This window comes from Meles meles, chromosome 5 (assembly GCF_922984935.1).
Source record: "Meles meles chromosome 5, mMelMel3.1 paternal haplotype, whole genome shotgun sequence".
Classification (NCBI taxonomy): Eukaryota; Metazoa; Chordata; class Mammalia; order Carnivora; family Mustelidae; genus Meles; species Meles meles.
The window spans coordinates 23273863-23287091 of NC_060070.1; the positions used below are offsets into that span (position 1 = coordinate 23273863).

At 40.6% G+C, this 13229-nt stretch overlaps 1 protein-coding gene across 3 annotated transcripts in view; it reads left to right on the forward strand.

Moving 5' to 3' along the window:
• Positions 1 to 8442, forward strand: part of PPIL6 (peptidylprolyl isomerase like 6) — a 32873-nt gene extending 24431 nt beyond the window's left edge. For 2 of the 3 annotated variants that reach the window (XM_046004459.1, XM_046004460.1), the window contains 3 exons: positions 1649 to 1784; positions 6449 to 6527; positions 6773 to 8442. In XM_046004459.1, coding sequence (XP_045860415.1) covers positions 1649 to 1784; positions 6449 to 6527; positions 6773 to 6829 — 272 coding nt within the window. In that variant the 3' untranslated portion in view covers positions 6830 to 8442. Of the gene's footprint in view, positions 1 to 1648; positions 1785 to 6448; positions 6578 to 6772 lie in introns of those variants that run through there. The other variant, XM_046004462.1, reaches the window with a different exon arrangement.
• Positions 8443 to 13229: the final 4787 nt, after the last annotated feature.

Here is a 13229-nt window from a genome sequence, read left to right on the forward strand (position 1 = left end):
TCCTAGTGGCAGCTCATGCTGAGTTCACATGGGAGGGGTCACGACAACCTGTTTCAGAGCAGAGACTCCCACCAGTAACTGTGTAGAGAACAAGAAGGGGAGGGTTGGCTCCCCTCCCCCTCCGTGGGAGCTATCCAAGAGTAGGAACAGGTGGAATTCTACCCAAGGGCTTTAACTGGTGTGGCAGAGTCACCAGGTGAGTCCCCTCTGTCGTGCCGTCACTGTCAGTCTTGAAGCAACAAGCCTCGGGTCCTTAAGTTCCATGGCAGCACTCTGTCATAACAATCGTTATCATAATTATTTAATTTTCACACGTTTTTTGAGGTGAACACATTTTAAATTTGTAAGTCAAGGGCTGCCTATACCTATATATTAACTTTAAAAGTTAATGAAACTTTAAAAGTTCTCCCATAATCACAGAATTTTGGGTAAAAAAATGTTATGCTATAAAATTTTCTTTTTTAATGCTTACAGAATTTAAGAAACATTTATCATATATCTAAGAACAATGACATACCATTTTGTTAAAACTCTGAATCTTTACTTTGGGCAGATAACTGTGCCACGTAATTTTCTGTAAAATTAATGGATTTCTTAATTGCTCTGAAATGAATACAGAGCATCAATGTAATTATATAGACTCATTTGTACAAAAGTGCTTTATTTGCATTTCACAAGATTTCAGAGGTTTTTACTCAGTTGCAATTTAACAAGCTAAAAGCTACTACTACGGATATGGCTTAATTGCTTAGTTGGTTTAGCTGTGAAACTTCAAATGCTTAGCAACTGCAGCTTCAGAAAATCTTGACACTTAATGCTCATACCTCCCAATTACCCCCAGAATCTTCTAAGGTTATTGAATGAAAACTTTTCATGAATTTCTCTTCCACCACTTCCTTCTGTGTTTTTGAGTTTGGAGGTAAATGTAACCTGATGCTAGAAATGACACATCCTGAAACAGCAGCCTAATTCACCACTATATACTTCTCTTTACTTGTTAACTTTACACACACACAAAAAAATAAAAATAAAAATCACTTTCCACAAAATCTTGGTCAATCTATATAAAGTTTGAGATTAAAATTTATTTAAAGACTCCAAAAAAAAATTATGAATCCCCTTCCTTTCATCACCAGTATTTAAGCCCACATACATACCAGTTAATGTGCTAGGAGGCCCTAGGAGTAAGGCTATCCCGAGACAAGATCCCTGCCTGCACACACTAGAGAAGAAAAGCAATATGAACGATGGCACAGGTCATAAAGACGACCACAGAGGTCTGTATAAGATGCTGTGAGGGGAAGGGTCAGATCCAAAGCCTTCTCGAAGAGGGTATTTTTAATGATCACATTGGTAGTTTGAATGAACTACTACTGCCAAACAGCACAAGAAAATGTGCTGACCTTTATTCCTCAGCAATGTACTTCCTTTTATATTACTAATTTAAAGTACTTCCTTTTACATTATTAATTTTCTTAGCACACTTGTTTTTAGCTACAATAATGATAAAGTAAATGTAGAAAAATGTTCAAAATAGTTCTAATGAAGATTTTCTAGCTTATCTTTTTTAACAGCCCAGTTGGAGTGAAATACAAAACAATACAATTTGGAAATATTTTAATGAGCTACTATTTACTGTCTTTTCTAGATGAAAACTTTTCAATTCCTCATAATAAAAGGGGAGTTCTTGGAATGGCTAACAAAGGCCGTCACACCAACGGGTCACAATTCTACATCACACTACAGCCAGCACCCTATCTAGATAGAAAATATGTGGCTTTTGGGTATGTACACTATAAGTTTGTCTAAATAATATATATATATGTGTGTCTATATATGTCTATATAATATATATGTATGGTTTGGGGCACCTGGGTGGCACAGTCAGTTAAGTGCCTGACTCCTGATGTTGGCTCAGGTCTGATCTCAGGGTTGTAAGACTGAGACCCAAGATGGGCTCCACGCTCACCATGGAGTCTGCCTGTCCCTCTCTCTCTGCTCCTCCCCCTGTTCATGCTCTCTCTGTTCAAATTAAATAAATAAAATCTTTTTTAAAAATGTGGTCCACATAGTTTATGGATAACTGAAGATATAATTTAAAAGCAAAAATAATACAAATACAGACAAACATTTAGAATAAATATTTCATAAGAAGCTTGCTATCTATAAAAAACACAGAAACCATTAAGGTCCAGCCATTATAATGTCCTGACTATCCATCCATCCATCCTTCTGTCTTCAGCCTCAAGGATATTGTCATTCTTATTTACTATGAGCAATACCATAGTGCTTAATCACTTAGAAATATTTAGATGCAGAAGTGAGATGAAACCATTTACATGCCTTCCATGAACATGGTGAAGAGATAAATGAAAACTATCCAAATTACAAGTTACTTTTTTAACTGAACAATTTATAGTATGGAAACACCTCAGGTAATAATGATTAGAATATTATTAGTAAGTTGCTTATAGGCAAGTGGACCTAAAATGGATGATGGATATATTCTTTATCACTCCAGTGTTTATGTCCCTATTTGATTAGTGGAGTGAATGTAAGTTGAAGCTTACTTGGTCTTCCCTGAAATGATGCAGAGTATTGGAATTTTTCTGAATAAGTGTTAAATTATTCCAGCCACTCCACAGGGATAATTACTGACTCTTCATCCCATGAAGAAATTTCATAAGTTTTAACTCAAACCACAATTATACCTTCAGTGTAATGCAAGTAATATTTTGAGACTGAAAAAGCAGAAAGTATATTTTCATCCAAAGGAGATTTCTTTAAAACAATGATTTTATATTAATAGATGCATATTATCTTCTATTTTCCCTGGTCTTAATAAACTGTATCCTGATTTTGAAATGTATTCTTCAATTATTTAAAATCCAAATAATATTCACAATTTCTTGGATCATTTAAGTGTCTTCCCATCATCTTAACCACATGATAAGGTGATCCTTCCTATCTTTCCAAAAGGTGCCTTCCTCAAACACAAACATGACTATTTTAAAATGTCTAACATCTCCTTCTTCATTATCTGCCCCCTCTCCAGATGCATACAGCTTAAAGTCTAGAGTAGTATTTTGGGCCTTCATTATCTGGCCCCACATCTATTTCAACTTTCCCGACTGTTAGCCTCCTGACTCATTCATTCAACCAGCGTTTTATTAGGCACCTACTATATGCCAGTCATGGTGCTCAGTCTTGGGAAAGAGTGAAGAGGCACAATTTCTGCCCTTTAGGGAGTTTATAGTGTATTAGAAAACCAACAACTCTAAGCCAGTGAGACACAGGCTATAGCAGTTCTGTGAAGAGTGCACTGGGGATACAGGAAAGAGGGAAGACAGCTCCTCTAGCAAAAGCAAACACAGATCCCTAGAGGATGGCAGTGGAGTGGAGGATGTGGTCTCCTTTGATGACTGTTATTTTCCATGTGATTCACCTTCCTCCAGGGCAGTCTTGCTCACTCAATTTTGTTGTTGCCACCACATTGGTTTTGGGGGGGGCACTGCACCTTTTTTATTGTTCTAGCCCAAGTATGATATCGATCAATCTCTTAAATCTCCAAATCAGAGCTGAGTCTGGGCTGGAATATTTAAACAAGACCTTAGAGAACACTAGGGAGCAGAAAGGTGATACCTTAAGAGGCAAGTAGATACTCGGACCAAGTGTAACTCCTTCAGGGGTAATGTCCTTCCCCACTGCAGGGCTGCTTCTGGTGTTTATGCTTTCTATCATCTCAGATCGTCCCCGGGTTTATGTGAGTTTCTGGAATCCCAGACATGGTTAGCAAGGTCCAGAGAGAGACAGACCTTCCTTCTGAGCCCTAGTTTCTGGTACATGAACTTGTCCCTTCAGATAAATGACACTAGGAATGCTCTTCAGGGGAGACTGTCTTGCCCATTGGCTTCGTAAGGAAAGAATGTCAAAACACAAATCTGTAAGATCTCCATTCATACATGCATAGGTAGAAAGGGTAAATGTTGGGGACAGTGATGGGGGGAATTAATTTTATTATAGGGGACTCCCAAATGGGAGAGGGCATAGAAAGCTGCATGAGGAGGTGAGATAAGTATTGAAATTCAAGTAGAAGTTAGCCAGAGAAGGCTGAAATCAAAATGAGTAAAATCAAATTTTAGGAAGAGTGCGAAGCCTTTGCAGAGGGGCCCTAAGGAATAAGGAGAGCCTCTTATCTACAAGTCATTTGTTCTGACTAGAGCTTAGCACCCCAGGGGTGAATGGAGAGAGAGAGGAAGAGAGAGAGGAGGAGACGGTCAGGCCCAGGTCCCAAAGGCTATTTGTGCCATGCTGTTAAGCAGGGACCCCCACCCAAAAGGGATGGGAAGCTACGGAGGAATTCATTGGGAGCAACATGACTAGGTTCTCATTTTGGAAGAATTTTCAGCAAAAGTGACGAATTAATTGACAAAGGATGACAATGAAATTGGCAAGGCCGGTTAAGAAGCCTATGGCTTCTACGGCACTATGATAATAGTGCCATAAATGAAGTCCTGGTCCAAAGCACTGGCAGTGCAGAGAAGTGAGGGTCAACAGAGAGATTAAAGCGATACTCAGAAGTGAGATTCAACAAGACTCTAGTGACTCTTTCAATGGTGGTGGTGAGATCACGGAAGAGTATCGAGCAGTGGTATGTCACAGAATCCTCTGCAGTGATGTAAATGTACTAAAACCTGTGCTGTCCACTGTGACAGCTGCTGGCCACATGTGGCCACTGCCCACTCGAAATCTGACCGGTACAACTGAGGAACTAAATTTACTACATTTCAAATTTAAATACCCACCTGTGGGTGGTATTGGCTACCATACTGGGTAGTGACAGTCTAGAGAAACTCCTAGGATTTTTAGAACTGCTTGGATGGTTGATGCCATTCACCAAGATAGAGAGTCTGAGGATATGGGAGAGAAGATCATGGACTTAGGATGGACAAGTTATGTTTCTGATTAGGATACCTACAGGTGAGGCAGAAGGCAACTCTGGGATACCATAAGTACGTATTCAAGGGGAGCAAGGCCGGAAACAGAGATTTGGAAACTCACCATGGCAGCTGACCTATAGCCAGACCACGGTACCACCACTCCCAGGACAGCCTCTGGGCCTTTGCTTATCTTGTTCCTTTCTACCTGTCTCGAGTCTGCCAAAATCCTTTCAAGGCTTAAGTCAGAAACCTCCTGATTACCAGAATCAACATGCTTCTTTGTCCTCCTTGGCACTCTGTACAAACTTGCATCTTCTATTCTAACCCGTCACAGCGGAGAGATGCACATAGTAAGTGCTCCTTCAGTATTTGTGAGACCAGTCTGGAGAACAGGCTCTACAGCCTCTTTGGTCAGAGGTGAATCTGTCCATTTGTCCCTTGCTCATCCTCAGAATGTACCTTGTGTTGGGCTCGGTGTCCTGGCTTCTGCTGGGGACAGCCAGAGGCGGACGGAGTTGCCTAGAGCATGAACAGTGTCAGCACTGCCGTGTGCCTATAAGAGTTCATGAAACGGAAACTGTACCTTTCCCTCAGCCACTGCCTCTGCTCAAACAGTGCCAAAGGGAACCAGTCCCGTGTTTAGCGCTGTCTCGCTAGCCCATGTTACTCTCTTTCAGTGGAGAGAACCATCCCAAGTCTAGTTCCACTCAGGGAGTTCTAGCTCATGGCCAGAAAATGTCTACAGAGATCCAAACTAGCATGGCTCTGAGCTTTTGTTCACGTATCCAGTGGTGTTGATGAGGTGCCTACTAGGTGCCTGGCAGTGTGTCAGGCGTTGAGTACTAAGTAAAAACATGAACTATGTCCTCATGGGAGAATCAGAAACTAATCAAAGCAGCATACAAATAAATGTCAAATTAACCTTGACAACTCCTATAAAGATGACGAGGAGCTTGACATAAGCAAGGAGCGATGAGGAGCGATGAGTAAACTGAAATCTGAAGGAAACCCAGGAGGTGGGGAACAAAGGGAAAGTTGGGGGCAGGAGCACAACAGACAGACACGGCAACATGTGATACTGAGGTACTGAAGTCAGTCCCGCTGGGGCAGAGAGCCAGGAGAGCATGGCCCAGGAAAGCACTGGAAGGCAGCAGGGAGGCAGCCCATGACGGGTGGTGGTGGAGATTTTTGGTCTTTATCATAAGGATAATGGGAAATTACTGGAGTACTTTAAGCGGGGAAGTGAGATCAGACTTGCAATTTTTTTTTTTAAGGTTTACATGTTTAAGAGATAACCCTGACAGCAGTGAGGATGACAAATTGGAAGGGTCCCAGGACGGATGTGGAGGATCCGTGGCAAAGTGGACACATCTGGAGCTATTTATACTTATGACTGATAATCTGGTTTACAGGAAGTAGTCATAGCTAAACAGGATAACACTTAATTTAGGGATGGAAGCTAATGTGAAAATTTATGACTAAATTCTCCATTTTTTCCTCCTATATAGGCAATTGATTGAAGGAACGGAAGTTCTTCAAAAATTGGAATTGGTTCCAACAGAGAATGAAAGACCAATACAACGATGTGTAATTATTGACAGTGGAGATCTTTATGCCTGATTTTCATATCAGTATTCTCTGACAACTTATTATTATGCATCTGATCAGCTGTTTCTATATTTAATTAAACAGTGCTTGATAAAATTTAATCTGAAAGCTGTACAGATGCTGTAGGTTGGTCCTCCCAACACCCAATCCCTCCCCATTTTCCTTTCTTGTCTCTGCCACAGACTATAAAAGCCAAACACTTAATTTCCCACCCTCCTTTGCAGGCAGTAGTGGCCATGGAATACCATCTCGCCAGTGAGACAAAAGCAGAATGCCAGTGATTCTGCCCCTTCCCCTCAGCCAGCCTTGAATGCAGACAGGCCAGAGCTGTGAAGGAAAGGCCAAGAGAACTGGAGATGTCAGCCCCAACTCTTGGGCTGCAGAACCAATGCCAGCAAGTACCTATCTCTGGCTGCTTACTGTGAGACAAATAGACTCCTGCTTGTTGACGTTACTATTGGTTGATTATTTTGCTACTTGTAGCCCATACCATTCTTAGCAGCAGGACCTAATGGCCTTCCAATCCTATAGCACTTGGAACGGAATCATGTTGTCTATGAACTACATTTCTGCCCTAAGAAAGTTGGTAAATAACCAAATAGAAAAGAGGCAATAGAAAAATTCACTGTAGTATTTCATAGTTTACATGCAGCATTCAGAAAAAGGCATCTACTTTGGATATTTTTATCTGACATGAAGAGAATGCTTATCTCTGAGCCACACCAACCATATGAAAACCAAAGGCTTGGGTTAAGCATCCCAACGTGAATCAGCCCTGTGGTCGCTGACTCCTGAGATGTTATTGGGGATCCTGCTTCATCAGCGGCTCCTTAATCTGAGATTCTTAAATCCATCACCAGGGGAGCTTTTAAAACACAGACTACAGGACCCTGTCCTTGATCTACTGAGTCAGAGTCTCTAAGTGTGGGAAAGGGACTCTGTTCATTCATTTAGCTCAACCCAGAGGTTCCTGTTTGGTCAGCTGGGCAGTAGTCATTTAGAAATCACGGCAAGACGTAAGTGACTAGTTTCAGCTGCTTCCACAGCTGCTGCCACTGCATTCATGCTATGCCCAAAGCCATTGAGATTTTGGGTTTTTCTTGCCCTTTGCGGAAGGTCTGTCTTCCAAGAATGATCTCTTAAGCAGACAGGCCTCTAATTGATTTGGGGGTTGCCAAAAGGAGGCATATGCTTTCTTTGACTTTTCATTTTGAAAGGATTATAAATTTACAGGAAGTTGCAAAAATAGTACAGAGCAGTCCTGTGCGCTGATCATCCAGGTTCTCCAATGGACATATCTTACACAACAACTGTTGTACAATATATAAACCAGGCAATCGACGTCAGTACTGTGTGTGTTATCATTTTATCACGTGTAGATTCATGTGACTGATACCGCAGTCAAGTCACGCAACTTTTCAAAAAGACCTCCCTTGGGCTACCCCTTTATAGTTACACGTACTCCCCTGCTCTCCACCATCCATCTCTAACTCCTGACAACCGAAATGTGATTTTTTTTTTGTTAAATCACAGCTTTATTGCTATTTGGTATATGCCTTTATAGTAAGATTGGAGGTGGATGGGGGAGAAAGCATACTGCCTATATCACATTCTCAAGTGACCTAGAGGCAGCAGAGTGTTAAGAATGTGTGTTCTGGAGCCAGAAGGCCTCGGTTTGAATCCTAGCCCTGCCATTCCCGAGATGCATGCATTCAGGCAAGAACTTCCCTGTGCCTCTATTTCAAATCTTCATGTCAAAACATAGTACCTACCAAACAGAGTTGTTGTGAGGGTCCAAGGAATCAATAATTTATATGCAGGATCTAGAATAGAACCTTTTTATGCTCTATGTGCTCATTCAATGTATGCTTAATAAATGACTGGTATACCTTCAGGAGTTGGTCTAGGAAGTTGTATTTTTTAAAAGCTCCTCAGTGACTCTGATTAATAACAAGATTTGGGAAACACTAAAGAGGAGATAGTTCTTCTTCCTCTGTTCTGAAAAGTTTTCGCCAACCTGAGAGGGTAAGCTGTTTGCATGAAGTCTCCAGATCCTCTCTCTGGGCCTTTGGATGGGTTCCTCTGGTCATTCCGGTGACATTTCAAAGGGGAGCTAGGCTTGCCACAGGGCCTCTCACCAACTAGTGAAGCGTGTGTTGAACGAAACTGATGCTCTGCAGAGATCCTAGTTAAAACAAATTAACAAGCATTAGTCATGTAATAACAAGCAGCACAGCAGTTATTACTTGCTCTTACTTGCATGAACCCATATACTAGGGAATTAAGCATTTTATCTGATATTGTGAAAGAACGGAGATATCTGCATGGGTGTAAGAAACTGATTCCAGCTCCCTTTATATTTCAACTTACCTGCAATGGAAAGGCAGGTCTCTACCGACTTTCTAAAGGATGGCAAATTCCCGGTCCCTTTGTCCACTCCCACCTCCTACTCTCAGGCTGTGTAGAAACTTAAATCATATATTTGTATATACAGTGGTTCTTCTTACCACCATTTAAAGGTTCACACAGTGATACTTCTGTATTAGAATGTATTCTGTATCAGAACATGTATGTTAGCCATGTAATTTGAAGAAATTGATTCAAAGACTCAAAACCTTATCCCAATTTAACTCCAAATATGACTTTGTTTTTTTTTTTTTTAATATTTATTTATTTGACAGAGAGAGATCACAAGTAGGCAGAGAGGCAGGCAGAGAGGGAGAAACAGGCTCCCCACTGAGCAGACAGCCCGATGCGGGGCTCGATCCCAGGACCCTGAGATCATGACCTGAGCCGAAGGCAGAGGCTTAAACCACTGAGCCACCCAGGCGCCCCACCAAATATGACTTTGGTTTAACCAAATTGGCTTTGATTTGATTCAACAGAAGGAATTCTAGACTGTTCCACGTCTACAAATATGAAACGCTTTCTGATAATTTATACAAAATGTTATATGATCTTGCCCTAATTGCTGATGGGAGACTTGGTAAACATTTAAAATTCTATCTAAAGAATTTGTTTGTCCCAACTGCAAACCATGCCCATTATTTGTTAATAAACGAATGGTCTCGCAACCTCAGGATTCCATATTGAGTTTTTGTACTTCATACATATCTTAAATTAGGAAGTGTTTTAGTCCTAGTTACCTAGTAATGTAGCAATCAAATAACTTAGTCTTTCACCTTCCTCATTTGTAGAAAGAAGAGATCTAAGAAGGTGTTACCTCTGTCTGACTCTAAAACTTTAGAGATTCTCTGAGTAAATTTACGAAATCAGTAACAGTACTACTTACTTTGGGTTTCAACTTTTGTAAAATGGGGGTACATCTATCTCACAGTGGTTTGAGGGCTGAGATAATATGTGAAGATACTTCTGATGACGCTTGACACATAGCAACTATTCAATAAAAATGAGCTTCCCTTCTGGAATGTTAACCCACAAAACCCCGTCAAGCTGCCACTGACTGAAAGAATATCATCACCACTTCAAGAAACCCCAAGTCTCTCTAATGCTCAGTCTTAGCTCGTCACTAACATCACATTTTCAATTGACTGGATTTATTCAAAAGTATATCCTCAAAATTAAAATGAATTGCCATCACAGCTAGTGATATGCTCTCATTTTTAAAAACTACTATGTTAATTATATAATCTACCACCCTTCCTAAAATGGAATCTTAAATTGGGCCAATCTAGCCAGCCATCTCTCAAATAAATTTTATATATCATACAAAATATCTGAAACAACCTTGAAAGTTAACATATATAACATGAAGTACAAAGTTTGGTATTTGATTAGAGGTTTTTGAAAATGTGAAAAATCACAGGTTTTTCTACTTGGGTGTGCATGAGAAATGCTTGAGCCTATCAACAAAATATGGGTTCCTGAGTCTCATCCTAATTTCTGATCCAGTGCGTCTGTAGTGGGCCAGAGAATCCGCATTCTTAACATGTTTCACATGGTGCTGCTGCTGCTGCCCTGGAGATCACACATTAAGAACCACCGGCCCAGTGCCTGGGTGGCTCCCTAGGTTAAGCACCCAACTCTTGATTTTGGCTCAGGTCTCGATCTCAGGGTTGTGAGATTGAGCCCTGTGTCAGGCCCTGCACAAGGGTAGAATCTGCTTGGGATTCTCTCTGTCCCTCTCCCACTGCCCCTCCTCTTGCTTGCACATGCTCTCTCAAATAAAAAATCATTAAAAAAAAAAAAAAAAAAAAAGACAGGGGCGCCTGGGTGGCTCAGTGGCTTAAAGCCTCTGCCTTCGGCTCAGGTTATGATCTCAGGGTCCTGGGATGGAGCCCCAAGTCAGGCTCTCTGCTCAGCAGGGAGCCTGCTTCCCTTCCTCTCTCTCTGCCTGCCTCTCTGGCTACTTGTGATCTGTCAAATGAATAAATAAAATATATATTTAAAAAAAGACTGGTATTGGGAGACTTGTGGCATGCAGGTACATGCAAGAAAAAGTTATAACATGCAAGTTGTGACAACAGAAATGAGGAAAAATGGTAAGACAAGAAAATTTGATTTCATCGAGGCAGCACAGACCTATGCAAACACTGACCAATCAGAAGGGACAGCAACGAGAGGCCTGGTTCAGGGTCTTGGAGCTCCTGCTGGACTGGAGGTGAGCCCTCCACCTGCAGGAGAGGCAACAAGGCAGACGGGTCTTAGGTCAGGGAGACTGGGACACGTGTACTGCTCAGCCCAGTGCCCTCAAGCAGTCGGGACAAAATCCCTTGAATATTTTAAAAACCAGAATATCCACCTGGGAGTGTTCTGGCTGAAAATCAGCTCTCCAAGACAGGATTAGGAGGAACACAATACCTGGGCACAGGGAGAGGTAGTAGTAATGCACAGTATCAGAGAGCTGCCTGAGGTGCAGTTTAGCTTGAACTTGGGTTGTTCCTAAGGGATATGTTAGAAAAATGGATTCCTTCTGTTTTCTAAAGGACTGAGACCTGTAATGGAAAAAACTCCAGCAGACCCAGGGTTTGAAGCAGAGTAGAAATAAAAATAAATGTCTCAGGTGCCAGCCTAGAGAGAATCTACATCCACGAGTTTTGCATTTGTACCCTGCCCTTACACATATTTGTAAAACAAAACAAAAACTTTACAACATGTTTTGCTGGATGTCATCTTGTAGAGGAGTCACTATAAAGAACTGCAGCAATTTAGAATAGTTCTCCACAGGTTATAGTGTAAAGCAGTCTTCTCAAACTTTAAAACACATGTACATATGGATTTCCAAAAAAAAAAAAAGCAGATTATCATTTGGGAGGTCTGAGGTGAGGCCCGAGATTCTGCGTTTCTAACAAACTTTCAGGCGATATGAAAGTATTAGTTCATGAACCATACTTTGAGAAGAGTAAAGCTGTGGTTTTCAACCTAAACTGAAGATTAAAAACACCTGGAGAGTTCTGAAAAATCCTCATGCCCAGGCATTTTTCCAGAGTAATTAAATTGATACCCTGGCATCAGGATTTTTCAGAACCTCCCAGGTGATTCCTATGTTCAGCCAAGGTTGAGAACAACTGTTCTTAAGCGTAACCTACCACAGTCATGGAAGAAATATCCACAGCCAGTGAAGAGCTTCTCTAATGACGGTATCTCTAGGATTTTATCATCAATCCTAGTCACAGTGTTAATAGTGAGATAGTAAACCTACAATTTTAGCTCACTATTAATCTTTGATTCATTACAATCCTTTGTTGAAACTTACTTAGAATATTACAATGTTTAATGCATGTTGTTAAAACTGTGTTATAGATGCCAGTCCTTGCTCTGGAACAGTAAACGACTTTGGAAGCCTTCCCTGAGCTAGTGCAACAGATGCCATGTAACATAAAATAAGCCAGTGCTTTTCTAGCCTTAAAATAAGACAGTGAAGTGTCTTCTCATAAAGACTACAAAAATCTGAAGACTAGAGTTGAACACCCAGATGACAAATTGTAAAACAATGTCCTCCACAATGGGGCGCATTCCTCCTAGAGTGTAAACAAGATGATCCACGGGGGTATTGGGAAAAAACATAACTTCTATTGTGTTTTAACCTTAAAGAAAAAACCCCACAAAGTTGACTAGTGCCTTCCTTTGTCTGGGTGTCAGACATTCAAATGCTTACTGTGGAAGTCATACTCTGAGAAGAGGAGGCAGTTCACTGAAGGCTGATAATAGAACCTCGTTTAAATATTTGGCAGCACTTTTTTTTTTTCCAAGTTCCAGAGGGCAAAGCATTTAATTACATTTCACAAGAGAAGAACTGTTGTGATTCAACCAAATATGGAACATAGTTCTCTCCAAATTCTACACAAACCACTATTTTCTTAATTTATTTAATTTGATGAACAATGAAATCAAGTTTTCCTTTTTAGCATTTATCTAAGATGTAGAAATAACAAAGTAGGTGCAATAAAGTAGGTGAAATATTTAATAAGATTATACAAACATATAACCAACATAAACGGTGAAAAAAGATAAAAGGCTTTCATCTTCAAACAACCCATTTTTCTAAAATGAAAACAGTCAGTTCTCCAATGGGGAAAATGATCTGCAGTTGAAATAAGTCTCCCAAGCAGCGCTTAACTTTTCTGCACTCGGTCTTTGCAATGAGAAATGATTACTTAACAGAAAACTTAAATTGAACAGCATATATAAACATCATATTGCTTTTTTTAGTTAAGGAGG